Below are 23,343 nucleotides of genomic sequence, written 5' to 3' on the forward strand. Positions count from 1 at the left end.
GAGCCTTGCGGCCGCCCGAGGACTTCTTCCGGTTGGGCCTGGGCTGAGCAGAAACGCGGGGCGCAGGGAGGAGGCCTCTCCGTGCTTCCCGGGATAGAGCTCGCCGTCCCGAGTCACTGGGCCTTCCCGGCACTCGGACTTAAATGGCGCCGCAGCCCTGGGTCTAGGGGTCCCGGGAGCCAAGGAAGGAGCCTGTTGCGGGCCAGGGTTCGCTTGGCAAGTAGGGGCTGCGATCAGGTCCAGTTCGGGGCTGGGGGACCCGGGGACGGGGGCTGCGCCTCCGGCTGCTGGGCTCTAGGACACAGCGGAAGATGGATGCGGCACGATTGCCCGTCATACACTCACCGGGAAATAATCCACCAGTTTATGGTCCTTGCCCGTTCTCCCTTCCCCCTGCCTCTGCCCAACCGGATCAAAACCCTGGCGTGGTTTTAACCATTCCTAAACTCGGGCGGAGGAGCAGTTTACACGTGTCCACGCAGTCAGCTTGCACACACCTAGCTGCGAAGACCCTCCTTGTAACTTTCTCCTCTCTCATAGTCCACCCATACCTGCGGTCTCTCTAAGGCCGCTTCTGACAGTTGCGGGTCTTCATCCTTTGCCAAGCTTCCTGTAAGGACCGGACACTGGGGCTCATTTGCATTTGGCCTCAGATGTGATGGGTGGCTCATTTAATTGGCATTTTTACATCAAAGCGTGGATGGACAGGACTCTCCAGTGACATTCCTTAGGGCTGTGGTTCACTTTTCAGAATGGTAGATGTAGCCATGACCGAGAAATCATTCTTGGCAGGTAATTGTTTTTAATACTTTTCCTCATTCATTCAATGATTGTGTTGCGTTTCCGTATTGTCTCAACATACTGAGAAGTTAGGTATTTGAGGAGACTTCTGTTGTTCCTGCCCACTAAATAAATAGATTATACTTACAGTGAACAAGGCTTTCTTTTTTTGCTGTCACTGGGTTACTGAACTCAAGCTACTTTAAAAATAAAAGAAATTTAAACTTTTGGCCATTGTACTTTTAATTACAGCCAGAGACTCAAATCTCTATTTTGTAACGTGTTTTTGTTGTTGTTTGGGGTTTTTTTCGCAATAATTTTTTCTTTTTTCTTAATGTTAATGAATATTTACAGAGATTTTTGGATTTCCATTCGTTCATTGTTGTACTTTTCTCCCCGCCCCCCCCACCCCCAGTTTGCTCTTTTCTTTGGAAAGTAAAAGAAAAATTCCTTCATTGGTATACAATTCCCCCTTACCCCCCACCCCGAGTATACCCCACTCTGCAATCGTCATTCCTAACTCTTACGATGATCATAATGCCCTATAATATATTGCTTTTAAACTGTTCTCTCCCTCATCCGTTTCAGTGCAGTATACATAATTCATCCAGTTTTTCTCATTCCTACCCCAACCCTGATGTCAGTCCCATTCTACAGCAGTGGCACCATGCAGTGTTTGTCCTTTTGTGACTGAGATATTTCACTCAGCATAATGTCCTCGAGGGTCACCCATTTTGAATAACTGCACAACAATTTTAGTGAAATTTTGTTCAGAGAGTAAATGGTTACATTAATATCAGTCTTCTTAAAAAAATAAAAAAAAAATACCAGTCTTCTTGTTTCTTCTACCAGATAACTTGTCTTTAAGTGTAAGGATTGATATTATTTTATATAGTGTACAGAGAACATACAGATTGTGCTCATGATTACCTTTGGATTTTTAATTGGCATCCTTTTGGTTAATGAGATTGTTCCTAATATTTTTCTGATTTTTTTAAAACACATATGAAAAGTTAGTATATAAAGTCAGAACTGTCTCTTAACCATAGTCCCACCAACTAGACACATAAACTTCAGTATCGAATTACTTTTTAATCTTGGTTTTCATACTGCTATAAATGGGGAAAACAATGAAAATTAACAATAAAAATTTCATGCTTTGGCAGTACATAAAGGTCTTCAGAATAATTTATAATCGTACAACGTAAAACCCAATTTCAGTAAAAATTTTATTGCCAGGAGCATTTTAAAAAAAATTTATGCCAGCAAATGAATTTAGTATATATGTTAAAAGGTGTTTGTTGACATCCACAAAGAATGTAAAATATGAGAAGGTCCTTAGAAAAATAATTTTGAATCCTTGACATGTCATTTTAGTTATGTCAGCAGTTAACTATTCTCATTTAATTTTCCATTATTTTAAAAAGCTATTGAGGGCTATAAGGGGAAAATGACATTAAGAGTAAGTAGAAATTTAAGTGTCATTGAAATGCGTTTTTGAAAAACCGGTAACAATGGACAAGTACCCCTTCTTTCTTCCCACTCCCTGCCCCCCAGCTGAATTGAAGAGTGAAGAATACTGGAGGGGAAAGAGACACCATAGCCAGGGAAGATGGTTCTGGTTAATAAATACTTGTGGAATTGAATGATTAATTAAAGGACAGTTTACAGAAGCTAAAGTTTGACTTGATTACGTTTTTGTAAAAATTGTTTTCAGGTAAAAGTAATAGTTATCAGCCCTTCTGTTGTCTGGTATGCTGTGTGTGTGGTTGCCATGAATTAGAAATAACTGGATCACAACCAGGGGCTGATATGAACATGCTGACTCTGCTAGGTGGGCAGCATTGTGCCACTTCCTTAAAATGAGGAAAACCAGAGAAGTACCTCGCCTGAGGCTACCTGGCCTGGAAGAGGTGGTCTTTGAAACTCTTGAAATTCTGTGTTAATGTGAGACTTCCTAGCCAGCATCTATCTTAGAAGAATGACAGTAAAACACTTGGTATGAAACGGAATGGTTTTTCTGTAATGATAGTGTTTTGCTTAAGGGAATATTTGGCTTTGTCTAGTTAGACGATGAAACTTCACTTCATCTCACTTTGAGCATGTTAGGAGGGGCTGTTGTTGTTGTGTACCATAGGATAGGAACTGACCCACAGCTGACCCTTTGACGGGTTTTCAGAGGCAATTAATCTCCTGGGAAGCATCATGCTTTGGCAAGTTGAGGATCAGCAAAAGAGAGGAAGACCCTCAACAAGATGGACAAAATGACTATAATAATAGGCTCAGGTATGTCAAAGATGATGGGTATGGCAGGGTACAGATCTACTTCCTGTTCATAGGGTCACTGTGGGTTATGGTTGACCAGACAGCAGCCAACGGCAAACAACATTATTTAAATAGAGCCAAATTTATGGATGTGCAAACTGAACATTCACACGGGGTCTAGTTCTGGTTTTAATAATCTCACTGCCATCTCAAAATTTTTCATAATTTTAAACAAAGGCTTTGCATGCTCATTTGTACTTGTCTCTGCACATTATTTAGCTGGACCACAAGGCAGCCTTCTCTTCGCTTAATGGGTTAGGATTCAGTTGACAGTCAGACTCTTGTGGTATTTCTTTGACATGATGAGGAAATGAGATGTTGACACTAACAGGTGGTTGAAGAGTTGTTAAAAGGACCTTCTAAGTTATTGAAGGCACTGTGGTTAAGACGTCTTGCTGGCCAAAAAGGTTGATGGTTCTGACTCACAAGCTCTCCGAGGGAGAATCTTAATGATAGCAAAAGTGTGCTTAGACAGCCTTGACTCCTGGGGGACAGCTCTACTATGTTTCTATAGGATATGTGAATTGGAACCAGCTTGGTGTTTTCGTTGGTTTTGAAAGGAGGTGAGAAATATTTTGGGTACAGTGTTTATTTGGTTTTCTGAAACTGGATGTAGATGGAGGCATCTGGAGTTAAATAATTATGTCTCCTGAAATCTCAAAGGACTTTATTAAAAAACTATTTCAGATTGAGAATCTTAGGGCTTTAGAATGGTTTGAGATAATTTCATTAAACTCAGTCAGTTTTCTGATGGTGAGCAGAGCCCCAGTGACTGGAACGAGGCTACAGAAAAAATGTGAGCTTTCATGATCCTTAGTCCTTTTGTTTTCTACCCATCTTGTGTACAGCTCCCACAGGAATCCTATATAGGGACGTTAGCCTCAAAGAGTAATCAAGGGCACAAGAATCTTATACACTGTGCTCTTGATTTTCTGTGTGATCTATTTCTTCCACATGATCACAAAAGTCACTTTTTGTTCTGACTCTTAGCTGACCCTCAGTTGGGTTTCTTTAGATGGTAAGTCTGTGCAGGAGGAGACTTCCTGTCATCTTCCTGTGAAGCAGACTAGAATGGCTAACTTTTTAGTTTAGCAGCCTGCGACCTGGTATGTTGCACACTATGCCACTTGTATAGAGAATAGCTGTTTACAAGGTGACTTCTGAGAACTCTGATATAAGTCTTGTTTTTAGGGAATGCCATAGTTTATTGTCCTATTTTTGGTTGTACTTTTTGGCAGACTAGAAGCTTATTTAGGTACAAAGGTATTTTGAGATAAAGTCATTATCTCAAGAGACAGTAGCTAAAAATTGATTTGTGAATTAGTTGTAGGTTGTTACGTGCTGTTGAGTTAACTACGACTAATAGTGAGCCTATGCACAGTGCTGTGTACTCTGCTGTATCCTGAACCAGTCTCAGTGTCTCTAACATACCTACCCTCATTACCCCAGTTATTGTGTCAGTACATCTCATCAGGGGTTTTCCTCTTCGTCTGTCCCTCGACCCTTCCAAGCATGGTATCCTTCTTGGGCTACTTATGCCCAAAGTATATAAGATGAAGTCTCAAAATCTTTGCCTCCAAGGGGCAGCTTGGTTTCATCCTCTTCAGGTCAGACCTGTTAGTCCCCTTGACATTCCATGGAGGGGTCAATATTCTTCTCCAGAACCACAGCTTAAAGACATCAATTATTCTTCTCTTGTCCTTGGTCATTGTCCAGCTCTCTGATGCATAGCAAGCAATTGTGAAGCCCATGGCCTAGATTAGGTGTACCTTAGTCTCTAGAGTGACAGCCTTACTTTTCAGCACTCTGGAGAGATCTCTGACAGCACAGTTTCCTAATAAAAATCGTCTTTTTGATTTTCTGACTCCTGGTACCAAGAATGTTGATTATGGACCTGAACAAACGGAAATTGTTAACAATCTTAATCTCTTCTCCATCTATCGTGATGCTGCCATTTGGCCCAGTGATAAGAATCTTCATTTTCTTGATACTGAGTTTCAAGCCATATTGTAGATTACAGTCCTTGACCACCTGCACCACGTACTTCAGGCCCTCCTCAGTTTCAGCAAGTAAGGTTGTGTTATCTGCATAACACAGTTTGTTATCAGTCTTCCTCTAATCCTGGTGCCCCATTCCTCCTCAGAAAGTCTAGCCTCTTGAATGATCTGTTATATATGGATTGAAAAGATAGGGGGACAGGACAAATCCCTAATGTACTAGTTTTCTGATTTTGAACCACGTAGGGTTTCCTTGCTCTCTTCTGACTACTGCCTCCTGATCCATGTAAGTTTAATATGAGCACAATCAAGTGTTCTGGGATTTCTGTTCTTCTCAAGGTTTGCCACAGTTTTTGTGATACACACAATCCAAAGCCTTGGCATAGTTAATAAAACACAGACATTCTTCTGGTACTCTTTGCTTTCTGCCAAGATCCAGTTGACATTGTCACTAATGTTTCCAGTGCCACTACCTCTTCTAAATCCAGCTTGTATTTCTGGGTAGATCTCTGTCAATGTACTGTTCCAGTAATTTCTGCATAATCTTAAGCAGGATTTTGCTTATGTGTAATATTAGTGATATTGTCTGATAATTTCCACACACTGTTGGGTCACCTTTTTTTGGAATGGGAATCAATATGGATCTCTTCCAGTCTGTTGGCAAGGTAGTTGTCCTCCAGATTTCTTGGGACAACCTGGTGAGCGCATCCAGAAAAACATCTGTTTGCTGAAATACATCAGTTGGCAGTCCATCAATTCCTTTGGCTTAATTTTTTGCCAAGTCCATCAGAGCAAGCTTTACTTCCTCCTTCATCATCATTGCTTCTTGAAACTAAGTAGTTTCATGAAATTCTTGTGTGTCAAGCCAGTTCTTTTTGGTACAGTGACTCTCTCTTCTCCTTCTATCCTCTTTTGATTTTCCTGGATTATTCAATATTCTCTCCATAGCACCCTTGAAGTATTGTAACTCGAGGCTTGAATTTGTTCTTCAGCTCCTTCAGCTTAAGAACTGCTGAGCAACTCCAGCTTTTTTGCATATTTCATTATAATACTTTGCTTTGTCTTCCAGAGCTGCCCTTTGAAATCTCTGTTAAGCTCTTTACCTTCCTGATTTCTTCCCTTTGTTTTGATTTCTTGGCACTCCAGTGCTCTGTTCAGATCTCTTCCGACATCCATCTTGATCTTTTCTTCCTCCTCTCTCTTTGTAATGACCTTTTGCATTTTTCTGATCTTTGTTCATTAGTGTCCAGGGTCTCAAATCTGTTTGGTATGTGTTTTAAATAGATAAAATTATGATTTATAAAATGTTTTCTGAGCCTAATATTATTTCTTATGTGTAATTTAGTTTTTTATATGTATTTGAAAGTAAATCAGTATCTTTCTTCTGTTTCTGAAAATGAAAAATTACATTTGAGTACTTACGTTGAACTCTCAGTCCTTTGCCTATCTGTAAATTCTGATTTCTTGATTCAGATTTTACATAAGTATGTAACATTTTCTCCTAAAAAGTTAATTTGTGTTTTTCACAAGGGTGTATTAACAGGTGAGGGGGAACGTCTCTTTTCCCAGCACATATCCAGTACATTTAAATGAGTGATCTAACAGATCCTTTCTCTTGTGGGCTCGGGTGGCATAATTCACAGGGTATTGTGCTGCTAACCAGAGGACACACCTCTGATGGTTCAGACCCACCAACCACTCTGAGGGAGAATAGAGGACAACTTCTGTTCTTTTATAGCCTCAAAAATGCGTTAGAGGGTCAGCTCTGAATTGGTTCTGACTCATGATGGCAATGAGGAAGTTTTGGGTTTTTTGTCTGCTGTGAGTAGAGTATAAGAAGCTTCATAAGAAGGATTTGTTCTTTTTTTAAAAAAAAATTGTTTAAAAAAACTTTACTATTTTTTTGTGTGTACCATCAAATCAGTTCTGACTGGTACAGGAGGAGATTGTCCCTCCTTCTCCTGCAGAGCATCTGGTGGATTTGAAGAAGGATTTGTTTTTAAGGGAGACTAAAGGTACAAGTGGAACAATTCTTCACTACTTAATATAATTTTTGATTGCTTTTCACAGTTGCAGTTCTTCATATTTCTTTTTCTTGGTTTTTGCTCTTTAATTATTGAGGTTGATTTTGTTGTTAGCTGCCTGACTCATGGTGATTCCACACACAAGAGAATGAGATGCTGCCTGGTCCTGTGCTGGTCTCATGATGGTTCGTTGATTGGACCGTTGTGATTCAGTGGCTGATATTTTGAAGATTGCCAGGCCTTTCATTGTAGTCCATCTTATTCTGAGCACTCTGCTGAAACCTAATTCAGCATCATCAGGTCTCCAGTGAAACTGGACTGAGATCAGTGACACTGTTGTGCTAAATTTCTAACCTGATTTCTTATGTGATCTTGGACAAATTCTTTAACATCTCTTTTGTTTTCTTAATCTGTAAAATGGGGACTAGTAGAACCTATCTCAGAGTTTTGGGAGGATTAATTATTTAAATTAAGGTATGACAGTTGTGTTTTAGCACTTGATTGTGCTCCTTTGGAACTTATACCTGGACCAGGAGGCTGTTTTGTGAATGGAGCAGGGCAGCACTGCATGGTTTGGAATTGGGAAGGGACTGTGTCAATGTTGTAGTCACTCTCCATACCTATCTAAACTGTATGCTGAGCAAATTATCTGAGAAGATGGACTCTATCAGGAGGAGTGTGGCATCAGGATTGGAGGGAGACTCATCAATAAAACCTGCATTATGCAGCTGACACAAATTTGCTTGCTGAATGTGAGGAGGACCTGAAGTACTTGGTGCAGAAAGTCAAGGAATGCGGCCTGCCTTATAGATTGCATCTCAGTATCAAGAAAACAAAGATTCTTACCACTGGACCAGTAGGCAGCATCATAATGGATGGAGAGGATATTGAAACTGTCAGGAACTTCCATTTTGCATGGATCCACAATTAACACCCTTGGTGCTACCAGCAGTCTGGAAATAAGGAGATGCATTGCACTGAGAAAATCTTGAGTTAGGAACCTCTCCAAATTATTGAGGTGTAGTGATGTCAGTTTGTGGGCTAAGGTGAATCTATTCAGGCCATAGTCTTTTCAATTACTTTCTTTACACCTGAGAGTTAGATAGTGAATAAGGATGACAGAAAAGGAATTGACAACTTTGAGCTGTGGTGTTTTAGAAGAGTGCTGAACATCCCATGCTCGGCCAAGAGAACAAACATATGTCTTGGAGAGGGTGCAGCTGGAGTGCTCATTGGAGGCAAGAATGATGAGGCTTTGCCTCACATACTTTGGGCATGTTGTTAGGAGTTGCTGTTCCTTTGAGAGGGACATGATGTTGGGAAAGGTGGAGGGTCCGCAAAGGAGAGGAAGACCCTCAACCAAGTAGATTAACACAGTGACTGCTGCAGTGGGTGCTTGTGTGTCAAGAAGTATGAGGACGGCACAGGATAGAACAAAGTTCAGATGTTTTTCTTTTTCATAGAGTCTCTATAAGTTGTACTCGACTTGACAACACCTAACACCTAACTATTAAAGAGTCAGGAGAGGAAGACCCTGAATGAGATGGATTGCTGCATAACTGGGGTAATGGGGGTAGGGTGTCAGAGTCAAGGAGATTGGCTCAGGGTAGAGCAGGGCTCAGAGCTATTGTGCATAGAGTCACTATGAGTTGTAGTTAGTTGACTTGACATCACATAACAAGTGTTATTATGTAGTAGTATAAGGCTGCTAAATGAAAGGTTGGCAGTTCAGATCCACCAGCTCCTTTGAGAGAGAAAGAATGATTCACAGCCTCAGATGTGAATTCAAGATCCTCCTGATGGAGGGTCCTAGGACTAGAATTGATTAAATGGTAGTGGGTTTGGTCTTTTTAGTTTGTACTATTATTGCAGAAGACGCCAAGATCAACACTAGGGATTGGTCAGGGAAGGGTTTACATAGAAGGGACGATTTTGAATGGTTTTGTAGAAGAAAAAGAATTTGGATAGATGGACCAAAAGGGGTTTTATAAATTGGGAGGATGGCCTAAGAAATAAAGCGAGAAAGACTGCTCAGAAGTTGGAAGTAACAGGGAAACTGTTTGGAGTTGGAAAATGACGAAAATGATAAGATTAAGAATACAAGTAGCCTGAATGGGGCTCTTCTTATTTGGCCACTTCAGGGTGACTCTCTGATGGTCTTCTGATCCCACTGCTGTGCTACCTTTCTTCTTTCCTCCCACCCCATCCCTTTGCCTTGTTTAAAAATGCAGTTAAGAGGGAGCTCTGGTGGCTTAGTGGCAAGAAGCCACACTGCAGTCCCGAGTGTGTGCTGTTTGAATCCACCAGATGTTCCACGGGAGAAGGAGGGGCAATCCCCTACTGTGCCAGTTAGATCCAATTTGATGGTACACAACAAGGGGGGGAAAAGCATTTGTAAAATTCCTTTCCCGGAATCATTGGCCAAATTTTTCCAAAGAAAGTATTTGAGTTTGTTGCGTAGTACAAACTGGTTAAGTGCTTGACAGCAAAACCAAAGGTTGATGCATCAGATCCACCTTGGGGGACATTTAAAGACGGATCGGTAATGTAAAAAACCACATCAAATGCTGCACACAGGTTCTCCATTAAACCAAATGTACTTGACAGCAACTGTTTTAGTTTGATTTTAAAATTGCCTGGAATTTCAAAAGTGAATTAGTTCAATCAAGGATCTCCAAGTAGTAGGCTGGTGGAAAGAATTTAAATGGAACAGTTTAAAAGAAAAGAGACATTGTCATTGCCTTAATCTCTTCACCTTCTACTCTTCAGCCTTGTAGTTTCTCTTTGTGTGTTCCTAGTGATTATTTCTGCTCTCAGAAAGATTCTTACACTATTTAATGATATAAATTTGTTATACTGCAGTGTACATCGTGTATTATATTAGAAAAATCATGTATAACACATATGTTAAAAAATTAGTCTATGATCACACTATCACCCTATGAAGGGAGAGTGTTTAACAGGAGTAACTTTAGAAAGTATGACTTAATGCATGTTGCAACTTTGACATTGTTTTAGTTCTGTTTTTCAGTTAGGGGTCTCTGGTGGCCTAGTTTGTAGGAAGCTGTGCTCCAAACCCAGAGGTTGTACCCTGGCAATTTGAACCCACCAGTGGCTTTCTAGAGAAAGATGGGCAGTCTCCCAGGGGATTTACAGTTTCGGACCCCAGTGGAGGATCAGCCATAGTTGCTTCTGACTTGAAGGTAGTGAGATTTTTCATGTTTTTGTTTATATAAAATAACTTAAAAAAGCATTTGCATTCTATTTTTGTCTGTTCTTAAAAGAAATATATTTTAAATTTACAGAAAGATGTTTTGGGGCTCATGTATCATGAGTGACAAATATTATATCTTAGTAGACCTACAAATACTGTTTTAATAGACCTTCTCAGCAGGATTAATGGCAAAGTCCCTTTGAATAGACCTGTCTTTCAATGCTCTAATCTTATCTGGATGCACTTTGTTACCCCCTTTCTAATTTTTCTAAAAAAATAATACTGCCATTTTTTCACCTATGTAAAAATTCTTTTACTAAGTTGCTGAAAAACTGAAGCTCACTATCTATGACCTCATCATATTTACTAATGTTGTGTACATTATAGCATATGGAGAGCCTCCCTTGTAAGTAGAAATGATGAGCAGATTTCAGTGCTAATAAAACTCAGGTCAGGTGTTAGTGGCTAATTTAGAGCATTGTCTTGGGAATTATGAGACTATACCTATGTTACAACAACAACCTTTATTAATCAGAAAAGAATACAGTGATTGATTAATGCTATGTGCTCATGCCTCATTAATTGGAAAAGTGGTGGCCTACAAATAATTGTCAACCCAAAGAATAAAAAGAATAGTTATGAATGGATGGAAAGGTTACATTTGCATTAAACTTTTTGATTAGTTTCTTCACATACGAAAATTATCTGGTTGATTTTTCTGAACAGTTTATTTTTTTTAATACTGTTATTCATCCGTATCCATCTCTGTCAAAGCAGTATTAATCTTTCCTTTCTTGTTACCTCTATAGTCTTTCATTATGTAACACTTATTTTTTAATTGTTGTTTACTTGCCTTACTGCGCTTCTTAAAGGGAAGAACAGTATCTTTTTCAGGATATTCTTTTCCCCCATCAGTATATTAATACCCAATACTGTGTCTGCTACTCCATGTTTCTTATGTATTAAAAGAATGAAATAGTTTTTATTTTCTTGATAACTGGGTGATGCCTTATGTGAACATTGGGACTTTTATTATGTTTGAAGATGACATGATTGAATTGAAGTCTTAGGGTGGTATGAATCAAAAGGAAGCAGCAGATGCTTTGGATAAGGGTAGATGGATCAGTGTTTAGTTCTCTGGAATGCAGGGGAGGGTTTGACTCTGAGAAAATGGTAGTACCGTTAGAAAAGCAGAGGTGATTCAGGGGATTAATTTAATTTTGGAGATGTTGCATTTTGAATGAAAATATTAATTAATTGAATATGAAGCACCGGAAGGAAGGTTTAGTAGAGTATCTTTCTCTGTTATTAGGCTCCATAGAGCCCTTCCTTATGTAATTTCATTTTCAGTGTTTGAAATCTTTTCCTGCAGAAATGATCCTGTAATAGGGCAGGGAACATGTTCATCTTGTTTGAAGCTGGATCCTCATTCACAGAAACAGTTGTTGGCTGATGTTAGGCACTTAGTTCAATAAATGAACCGACTTCTGTGCTCTTGGTTAACTTAAAGTCTTATTATATTGTCTTTATTTTGCTAATAAGAATAACTTGCGGGCTCATAGAAATGTTAAACTGAATTTTAAAATCTTTGGCACTCCATTTAGACCTTATAAAGGTAAAGGCACTTAGTTAAAGCCATTGGATCAGACTCCAGATTTAGCTGTTCACACATGAGCAGAACCATAATTGCTTATTAAATATGTGTGTGATATATGGCTTTCAGGCTAATGAAGTAGAAGATAGAATATTGGTTTTTATTTACTGGAGCTTTTCATAATTGCTTTTTCTCTATTTCTCATTCAGTTATTTCTCTCCTGTATGGTATAGTACTTTGATCAATGTTCTTCTTATAATTTTAATCTTAGATGGCAACAATGGCTTCATGGAGTTTCTGATAGTTAAATGAGCTCTGGATAACTACTCATTTTGCTTCCTCTTATCCATTTTTGCATGAGGAAGGAAGTATAGGTTTACCATTATTTGATAGTACCTGTAAACATTCTCTTACATACATATTGGACTTGCTTAAATAGTATCGCTAAAAAACTTTTATCAGTTTGGGGAAGCTGAATTTCCTGAGGATACAATCATAGATTACAATTTTAAAATTCCATTTAATTTTTAATGTGTGGACATTAATCACCAGATTAAAGTGAGCTTCCAGTATTTTGTTTGGTACCTTCTTGAATAGAGATAATATAAACACTTTTGCTTAGGATAGATAACTATTTCCTTTCTTTTTTTCTTTTTTCCAGTATCAAGATAAAGAGGAAGTTGTCTTATGGATGAATACTGTTGGGCCCTACCATAATCGACAAGAGACTTACAAATACTTTTCACTTCCATTCTGTGTGGGATCAAAAAAAAGTATTAGTCATTACCATGAAACTCTTGGAGAAGCACTTCAAGGAGTTGAATTGGAGTTTAGTGGTCTGGATATTAAATTCAAAGGTAAGTAAACCTTAGTCCTTATAATGAAATAGGTTCAACATCAACATTATTGATACCTGGGGCTAGGTCATTCTTATTTGTGGGGGCCTGCCTATTGCAGAAAGTGCACAGGAGCATTTCTGTACTCTAACCATTGGACTCATCCCCTCCCGAGGTGTGACCACTAACAATGTCTCCAGACATAGCCAATTTCTCTTTACTGTTCTGAATTTGGGAAAAAGGTTTTAGTTTGTGAGTTAAATGTGTTGCATTCAGATAAATAGTAGCTATCAGTAGTTTACTTTGAATATTTTTTAGGATAGCAAACTTTTCATAAAATTGGCTTAATAGTAAAAAAATTACACTACCAACCCTAAAGAATGTGGATCAAACCCACGAGTTCCTCCACGGGAGAAGGATGGACAAGTTCCTCCTTTGCAGTTAACTGCCTCTCAAAACCTGATGGAGGGTCATTTTGGATTGGTTCTGACTCAGTGGTACGCACCAAAAATCTTTTTTCAAGTAGCTCTGATCGCCAAGTGGTAAGGAGCTGTATACTGCCAAGCCAAAGGCATGGCGTCCTAATTCATCATCTACCCCCTGGGAGAAGGCTATGGATTCTCCTCCCATGTAATACACAGCCTTTGGAAGTGCCCTATAGGGTCAGCTATGAGTTGGTTCCAATTTGACAGTATATGCAAACACCACAGAAATTCACTTCTTTCTGAACAGTGCTTTTAGTAAACTCTCTTGTACTTTGGTCATATGTGGGTAGGTAAGGTCTACATATATTCAAAGTGAATTTATTCTGGAGGTACATAGCTGTAATGGATATATGGATACTTAAAAATGTTGTGAAATGCCTCAAGTTTAAACTTGTATCATTAGCTCAGCATGTGTATTTATCAGTGTATTAATTTGCCACCTTAATACTTGTAGCGTGATGTGGTTTTAAATTTAAGTCATAGATTTATCAAACTCTGGGGGGGGGAATCTGCTTATCTATTTAATATACAGATACCTATTTTTCCTCTTTGAATTTTGTCAGTGGGTATTGTTTAACCTAGTGAGCAGAAACTTGAATAATTGAATTTCTGCAGTATCTTTGATTAGGTGTCTTGATTTTGAATAGAACATAGATCTTATAATCAGGAGCTTTGATTTTAATACTTTTTTCTTTTACCATATTGAGTCAGTAAAATTATTTACTGTAATTTTTATTTCATTGTTTCCATATAGGTAAAAGGAATAGTCACGTCAGATATTTTTAGCAGATTGGGGAAAGGAAATGTGAAACAAAATATTAAAAATTAATGTCACTTGAACTTTAGTTAAATGATATCCTTCTTGTAAGAATTTTTGTTGTTTATAAAAATGAAAAAACAAAACAAACCAACCCTCACTGCCATTGAGTCAAAACTGACCCCCTCAGTGGATTTTCAGAGACTGTAAATCACTCAGGGGAAGATTGCCCATCTTCCGTGGAGCAGCTGGTGCATTCGAACTGCCTGCCTGTGGGCTGACTGCACAACTCATTACCCAGTAGGCCACCAGAGCTTCTTTTGCTGAAAATAGGTATAAATATTTGTGATTTCCTCCCCCTCCAAAATATTATTTGGAAGATTAAACCAGGCTGCCCCTTGGAGGCAAGGATTCTGGGGCTTCGTCTGACATACTTTGGACATGTTGTAAGGAGAGACAGGTCTTTAGAGAGGGACATCATGCTGGGTAGAGTAGAGGGACAGCACAGGAGGGGCAGACCCTCTATGAGGTGGATTGATTCAGTGACTGGGGTACTCGGGATGGGTGTGTCAGAGGCAATGAGATAGGCACAGGATAGAGCACAGTTTAGGGCTGTTGTACATAGGGTCGCTATGAGTCACAAACGACTCGACGGCACATAACAACAACAACAATTATAAATTGTGACTTTAAACCACTGAGACATGGCTATAGTTTTATGAACCATTGTAATTAGGTCCTGAGATTTGTTTCACTTTAAACAGGGAATTTAAAAATTTATTCACAAGGGAGACTTAAGACTAAAATATGTGATCTTTGAGAATTTCAGCACTCCTTTTATTCACTTAATTTTGTCATTTCCATATTTGGTCAACAGCTTTTTTAAAAAGAAGAGCTGTAAAGGAAGGGTAAACAAAAGCCCCTGAGTCCTACTGTGGACAGCTGTCATCAGATTTTTACTTCCTCCTTTCTACACCTCAGTTCTAGAGGCTGAGATGTCTGAGACTGAATAGAGGGTGATAACTACACCATCAGAGCACCTTGTCCCCAGCACAGATGCTGCAAAATGACTTCGTTCAGAGGACATTAGTTAAATACAGTTAGGTTTGTCTTTTCTAGTGTAGTCCTTTAAGACATTCAGTTACTAACCAAAAAATCATTGATTTGAACCCACCAATTGCTCTGTGAGAGAAAGATGGTGCAGTCTGCTCTGGTGAAAGATTTCTAGCCTCAGAAACTCCTCTCAGAGTCGAGTTTTACTTTGTCTGTTGGACAGGCTTGTTAGGAGGCAGAATTGTCTCTGGCCATGGGTAATGGTCCTTGTACTCTTTTGCAACCTTTGTTAAAAAATAAAATAGATCCTACTTTGAAAAGAGTGTTTTAGGAGGTTTCTAGTTGCTACATACAGTGTCTTAGAATTTTAAAGGTAAATTGCACTTTCAGATTTTTCACTTAATTTCTACTCACAAAGCCCAGAGATGAAGTGGAATGAAACATTGCCAGGTTTTGTATCATCCTCATGATTGCTTAAGAATCAGACTGTTGTGAACGTAGGGTTTGTGTTAGCTTATATTTTGGAAGTAGATCACCAGAGCTTTCTTCCCAGTCATAGTCTAGAAGCTCTGCTAAAACCTGTTAAGCATTATAACAACACGCAAGGCTCCACTGGTGGTGGTGGCTGCGCATGAAGTGTATCGACTGGGAACTCAGGTCTCCTGAGGGGAAGGTGAGAATTTCACGACTGAACCATCACTCTCCCCTGTAAGACATGTTGTGGTTAGGTGCCATTGACTCATTGCAAACCAGTGAACAGCAGATCCAAACCTTGCCCTGGCCTACATCATCTTCACCATGTCTGACATGCTTGAGACCTTTGTACAGCCACTGTGCCAGTCTGTCTTGTTGAGGGGCTTCCTCTCTTTGTCTAACCCTTTATTAGGAGAGAAGTCTTCTCCCTTTGTTAATAGAGGGCTATTATAGTATTACAGACTATTAAGACATAGTAGTCTTAACAGGAAAAGACTATTAAGACCTAGAACTCTCCTAATAATAAATTGTCTACCACCCAGGCCATTTAGAAGCTCTAATGGTGTAATCCACTGGGAGTTGAGTTGGTAACCCAGAGATGGTATGCCTCAGGTGATTCAAATCCACCAGTGGCCCGTCAGGAGAAAGATGGGCAGTCTCCTCCCATGTGTTTTACAGCTTTTGAAAATGTCAGTCAGCTGTCAGTCGATTGCATCTTGGCAATGAGAGAGGGATTTGGCCCATTTGTATGATCATGTTCTCATAGTAATTAATTAACCCATCATGATCATTAGATGAACTGGAATAGTGACTCTAGACCAGGGAGATACCACTTACCCTCCATTCTCTCCATTTGAGAATTCTTGCAGTATAGTACAGCTTGTTAACTCAAAGTCATTGCCATCAAATTAGAACTGACTCATATCTGGCCATGTAGCAGAATTTGGTGACTATAAGTCACATTTCTTCTCACAGAGCCCAACCTCCCAGATAATCTGTTCTGCATATAGATTGAAAAGGTATGGAGATAGGACACATCCCCTGACGTACACCTTTCCTAGTTTTTAACCTTGCAGTTTTACTTTGCTCTGTTCTGACGACTGCCTTCTGGTCCAAGTATAGGTTTCACACAAGCACAGCTAAGTGTACTGGAATTCCCATTCTTCTCAGAGCCAGCCACATAGTCAAATGCCTTTGCATGATCAATGAAACACAGATAGACATTTCTCTGATACTCTTTTCTGTCAAGATCCATCTAACATTACCTATAATATCCCTAGTACCAGTGCCTCTTCTAAACCCGGCCTGTACTCCAGGCAGTTCTCTGTTGATGTGCTATTCCAGTCATTTTTGGATAACCTTCATTCAGCATAGTCTTGCTTACATGTGATATCAATGATACTGCTTGATAATTTCTGCATTGTCTCAGGGTCACCTTTCTTTGGAATGGGAACAAATACAGATCTCTTCCACTCAGATGGCCAGGTGGTTGTCCTCCAGATTTCTTGGCACAACTTGGTGAGCACATCCTGGGTAGCATCTGTTTGTTGAAATATGTCAGTTGGTATGCCACCAATTCCCGGGGCCTTGTTTTTTGCCAATTCTTTCAAAGCAGCTTGAACTTCTTCCTTTATCACCATAGGCTCTTGCTCTTATGTTTTGTTTCATGAAATTCTTCTGTGTTTGCCAGTTCCTTTTGGTATAATGACTGTATGCTCTTTCCATCTTCTTTTAATGCTTCCTGGATCATTTACTATTCTGCCCAAAGCATCCTTAAGTATTGCAACTAAAGGTTTGAATTTGTTCTTCAGTTCTTTCAGCTTAAAAAATGCCAAGTGAGTACAGCCCCTTTGATTTTCTGACTCCAGCTCTTTGCACATTTCTGGTGCTTACTGCAGAAGGTCAAGGACTATAGCCTTCAGTATGGTTTGAAGCTCAACATCAAAAAAACAAAGATTCTCACCATAGGGCTTATTGACAGCATGATAGATGGTGAAGAGATTGAGATTGTTAACAGCTTTAGTTTATTTGGCTCCACAATCGACATTCTTGGTATCAGCAGCCAGGAAATTAAAAGATGACTTGAATTGGGAAAGTCAACTATCAGAGACCTCTCCAAAGTATTGAAGAGCTACAACATCAGTCTGGAAACTAAGATGCGCCTGATCTAGGCTATAGTCTTTGCGGTTACTTCCTATGCATCAGAAAGCTGGACAAGTACTAGAAACGATAGAATGAGAATTGATGCCTTTGAGCTGTGGTGTTGGAGAAGAGTATTGAATATACCATGGACTGCTAGGAGAACAAACAGGTTCATCCTAGAGAGGGTGAGACCAGGCTGCTCCTTAAAGGCAAGGATTCTGAAGCTTCAGCTGACATGCTTTTGACATGTTACAAGGAGGGACCAGTCCTTGAAGAGGGACGTCATGCTTGGGAGGGTGGAGGGACAGCATAAGAGAGGAAGACCTTCCATGAGATGGGTTGATTCTGTCACTGGGGTAATGGGGGTAGGTGTGTCAGAGACAATACGATTGGCACAGGCTAGAGCAGAATTTAGGGCTGTAGTACATAGGGTCACTATGAATCACAGGCAACCTGATGGCACATAACAACGACAGCAGCAACAACAAAAGTCACACGGGAGGAGATTGCCCATCTTTCCTCTGAGAGCCACTGTTGAATCCAGACTACCAGAGAGGGACTACTTTTGAGTTAGCCATGCAACTTCCTAAGGAAAAATCACTGACTTAAAGAAAATTCTTTCCTACTTTTAAATTTTCTCTTCTTGAATATTCTTGTTAATCTAAAGGATGAAATTGTTTCTTCAGTATTTCTTCCACTTTTCTAGAATGATTCTGTAAGTTGAGAGTACTACAGATGTAGAAATGTCAAGGCCTGGCTTTAGTTTTCATTTTCAGTGATTCTGAACCTTGGCTGTTTTCATCCCTACAATAAGTTTATGAGATTTACTAGTTCTATTTTTTTCAGATAAAGAAATAGGGCCCAGAGAGGTTTTGTAACTTATTCAGGCATAGCCCTTTGGAAGGCGACAGAGTAGTAATGCTATCCCAGGTAGTTGAGCTCTACAATATGAGCTTTTATGAACTGTAATTTTTCTCTCCAGATACTTGCCTCAATACCAGAGATCTGCATGCCATAGGGTAGGGAAGGAATTTGGGGATGGATTGGATGGAGGGAGATGGGTCCTACTAAAAGTAATCGCCCACTGCCCTGACTTCTGTTGTTGTTCTATCACTGAATCTTAAACCTTTCTGGTTTAAGTTCTCCAGAGTCTACTTCCAGTCTGTTGCAGGAAAAGTGTTGATATCTGGTGTATCATTCAGAGTTTTATACATGGCGCTTTTTAGACTTACATCTGTCCTCTGTGTTTCAAGGTCCTTGATGCCTCCAAGTCCTTATTTTCCCTTGGGTTCTGTGACAGCAGTCTTTTTATAGGTTTTCCTCCTCTAGCATAGTTTTCTTTGCTCTATTAATCATTTGCTGTCTTCCATCTTTTTATTTCTCAAAATTTGTAGAACTCTTAGCTACTATATTCTTCTTGTCCTCATGAACTTCAATTCTTTTTATTCCTTTACCAGCTTTTTTTTTTCACACGTTGCCACATACTTTTAAATTGATGACTGTGCTTAGAAACACATTTTTTTACCGTCATTTGCGGCAGCGTGTTAACTGATATTTTAATGGATTTTCAGGAAATAGAAGAGGCATAGAGTGGTTACTGGTATGCCTTGTTTAATGGAAGGTTTGAGAATTTGATGCAGTGTCCTAATTTCAACCAAACTGTTTTAGGCAGACTAATTTCAATCTTAAATTTTTCAGTTTTTTAAACTTTGTGCCAATTGCAAAGATTATATTCAATAAGCATGAGCTGTTTCTCCACATCCTTTTCTAGCCAGATAATATTGTTTTTCTCTACGTTGACTGTACATTTCCAATTCTAATAATATCACATGAGCCCTAATGGCATGTTGAACTCCTAACTTAAAAGTCAGCAATTTGGATCCACCAACCGCTCCTTGTGAGAAAGATGAGGTAGTCTGGTTCTATTTAGAAAACTTTAGAAAACCACTGGAGGATGTGACTTTAATAATAAAACAGGTTCTCTGTTTAAAGTTTAGACGCTACAGACAAATAAAAAAAAGCAAAATCACTGAAGATAGTTGCTATTAACATTTGGTTTATATTCTTTTACTTTCTTTTAATTCACTTTCAACTTTTTTAAAAAATTGGGGTTGTGATACACACACTCTAATTTTCCCATTATTTAACAAACACTAATAATATGTTACGGTCGCTTGATGATAAGGAATGGTGTTGTCAACCCAAAGGCATGCAGTTTGAATCCATCAGCTGTTTCTTGGGAGAAAGGTGTACAATATCCTGTGCTATTTACAACCTCTGAAAACCCACTGGAGGGTCAGCTATGAATCAGTTCTGATTTACCAGCATATAACAGCAACAATGTATTATAAAATACTACTTTTTAATCTGCTTTTTTTAAAAAACATGAGTTTATTCTCATATTGTTAATACTCTTTAAAACTGTGTATTTAAAACATAGCATTTTGTAATTTGGATATACTATGATTTCCCCCATTTTCCTATTAAGAGATACTTTAATTCTTTTCTGTTTCTTTTTTTTTTTTGCTATAAGAAATAAAAATATATTTGATTGGCTGTCTTAGCAGGTCTGGATTTTTCTGGATCTTGACATCTCTGGATCTTTTGTTAGGATAAATCCTTAAAAGTAGAATTATTAAATCAAAGATTATAAAGGTTTTTAGGGCAATTTTTAATATATTTTGCCAACTATTCGTCTAGAAAGAGGTGTAATGTTTATATTGCTAGTCAGATTGGTGAGTTAACCAATATTTTATGTATTTATTGTTTAATTAACAGAATATACTTATTTTTCTAGTGTATGTTTTATATCATTTAACAGTTATTGAGTGTCATGTTGCCAGCACTGTGCTGGACTCTAGGTATACAACACTGAACCAGGAATTCTAGCTTGAGGGATTAATGTCCCCTCTTAAGTCATAGGTTTCATTTTATGTGAATGCATTTTGAGAAGACCAGAAACATAACTCTTACTGGATTCTCAGAGGGTTATATGGTCCACAGAAACTTAAGAACACTGAATATATTAGTACTTCAATCCTTAAAACAGCTCTGGAAAGGAGATAGCTTGGAGATAGCATAGATGTCATTTCTCTCTAATTTATTCCTGAAAGAACTGAGAGGTTTACAGAGGTTAAATGACTTGCTTTTATTCTCAGAACACAGAGCTAGTAAAAAAGGGAATTGGGACTAAAACTCAGACTTCTTGTCCGTATCTCTATTAATGAGCTGATAGTAATTTCATGAGAGGCTTGCCAAGTACAACTGAATTTGAGGTAGATTTCTGGGTAGGATTTAGTATATTCAGATGCAATACCTTCGCTATTATCAAAGCTTCCTCCTGAGAGCAGTGCTATTTCAGTTGTATAACAGACTCTTGAGTTATTTGTGATGTTTGTATTTATGTGCATGCCTAGAAGAGGAATTTCATTCAAATATGACCAACCTGGCCTTTTTTACAACCCATTATAGTTAATAGATTTTTCATTTTCTGGATTTCATATCAGTGGAAGGTATTCTTCAAAACTTCTTTGTTAATTTGGACCTAAAAAAGAAGATAAAATGTTTTCTTTCTTTAGTGCCCGCTCTGTAAGACACTCACAGTCATGGCTGAGGGTAAAAGGGGTATAATTAAAGATATGGCGCTCGAGATCTGATGTTCTCTTTTGAGGAGCTAAGAGGTAAAAAGTGTTGTAGACGTATGGGCCATTGTTCTGAGTAAATAAGGACAATAAGGGGTAACTGCAGAGAATACAGCTGACTGTTGTGTGAGAGAGGGAAGCTGGAAGGGAATTCAGGGTCACTCTGGAGGAGAAACTGAGTTCAAGGTGAAGAGATGATTTTTGGATGGACATTTCAGGTGGAGATAACAGCATAAGCAAAAAAGTTTAGAGGTCACAGTCTATGGAATTGCAGGAGTTGAGTTTGGGGTGTAGGGTGATCAGAGCGAGGATAATAGGATAATTGGTTAAGAAAGAGAATTGAACAGGCCTTGAAGAATCATTAACCTTTTAAACTCATTTTGATTAAATGTCATATTGTCTGTCTTAGAACCCCATACTTAAAACTTACCAAGTTGTTTATGACTATAATTAGTGAGTTGTAGTTTATAGCTCTTTATCCGAAAAACCCCACAAAACCTCATTAAAAAAACCCAGACAAACCCAAAAACCCAAACCTACTGGCTTCGGGCCAAATATGACTCATAGCAAACTCTTCATCAGTTTCCAAGGCTGTAAAACTTTTCAGGAAGTGATTGCCTGTCTGTATTTCTTGGGGCAACTGGTAGGCTTGAACTGCCAACTTCCAGGTTGGCAATGTAACATGTAAAAAGCTGTTTTCCATAGCTGTTCTCAGAAATCCCCATAATAATAGAAAATTCATTGTTTTTGCAAAAGTTACTGTCCTATCTCCCCAAACCACCATAGCCATTTGTTATTGATTGAATCCTAGACCTTTCTTTGGTTTGACCAGGTCCTGTAGTTGTAATTGTTGGCAGCCTTTTTCCCCCCCATATCCAACTCCATGGGGTTTCTTCCATTTGGAGACCTTTTGCTGCCAGATCTCCTAGACTCTGCTGCATTTGCAACCATTTATAGCAACCTTATTTCCTAAGCCTTCTTTTTACTGCTCAGTTTTGTTTTTACCATTATGATAAGCCGAAATTCTTTGCTGTCATAGAAGACCTGGGTAGAAAGAAAAATGTGTGTGGAAGTCCTTGTTGTTGGAGTGCTAGCCAGTTTCTTTTGCTCTGGGAGCAGGAGTGTTTCCTTGCTCCTGTTCTTGGGATTTTGGTGTTGCTTGCCATCTTTGATGGTTGAGACACTCACTCTGGGCTGGGCTATAATAAGGAAAATCACCTGGGGAGACGTGCTACTCATGTCTTGAGTTGGAACTCAGATTGCCATTTCTTATGGAAATAGCTATTTATAGTTTAGAAATTACACATTTGAATTGTAATCAGTGTTTCAGAGGTTGAACTTTTTTAGAAAAAATTACTATTTATAAGCAATAATGCATAAGGGAGAATTTAGAAACAAAGAACTGTGCTCTGTTTGGTTTTGATTTTTTGTTTGGGGTTTGGTTTTTTTTTCTTTTGAGGGACATTTCGTGTAATTGCAGGTTTTTGCTTTGTTTTGATTAGAAACTAGTGACCATAGGCACCTTTTTGAAATACTAGTGGCTTCCAAGTTAGAGACCATCTGGATTGCATTACTGTTTGATCTTCGAGATCTCTGCTAGTAAGGAATTGCTATGATAACCCAAAGGTGGCTCCTCTCTGGTAGTTTAAACCCGCCAGTTACCCTTGGGAGAAAGATCATCTTCTCCCATGTGATTTCTAGCCTTATACCTGAAGGGTCAGCTGTGAGTCAGTTCTGACTTGATGGCAATGAATAAATTGGGTGAATGGTAATTTTGAAAGGAGTTCTGATGGTGTGAAGTGTAATTTGTCAGGCTGCTAACCATAAGGTCATTGGCTCAAGTTCACCAGGCACTGTGTGGGAGTAAGATGGCCCCTCTCCTCCTATGAAGAGTTACAGCCATGGACACCCACTCAGTGGCGGTTCACTGTGAGTCAGAATTGACTTGATGGCAGTGAGGTGGTTTTTTTTTTTTTAAAATTTTATTATTTGTGTGTGTGCGTGTACCGTCAAATCAGATC

General features: G+C 39.0%; 1 protein-coding gene across 1 annotated transcript in view; it reads left to right on the forward strand.

Moving 5' to 3' along the window:
• The first annotated feature begins 12,600 nt into the window (after positions 1-12,600).
• TM9SF3 (transmembrane 9 superfamily member 3) overlaps positions 12,601-23,343 on the forward strand; it is a 57,530-nt gene continuing 46,787 nt past the window's right edge. Inside the window, exon 1 of the mRNA XM_006880076.1 lies at positions 12,601-12,791. Within this exon, the coding sequence (XP_006880138.1) occupies positions 12,626-12,791 (166 nt within the window). The 5' untranslated portion in view covers positions 12,601-12,625. The remainder of the gene's footprint in view (positions 12,792-23,343) is intronic.

The sequence above is a fragment of the Elephantulus edwardii genome, unplaced genomic scaffold (assembly GCF_000299155.1).
Source record: "Elephantulus edwardii isolate Elephantulus edwardi_28Jun2011 unplaced genomic scaffold, EleEdw1.0 scaffold00006, whole genome shotgun sequence".
NCBI lineage: Eukaryota > Metazoa > Chordata > Mammalia > Macroscelidea > Macroscelididae > Elephantulus > Elephantulus edwardii.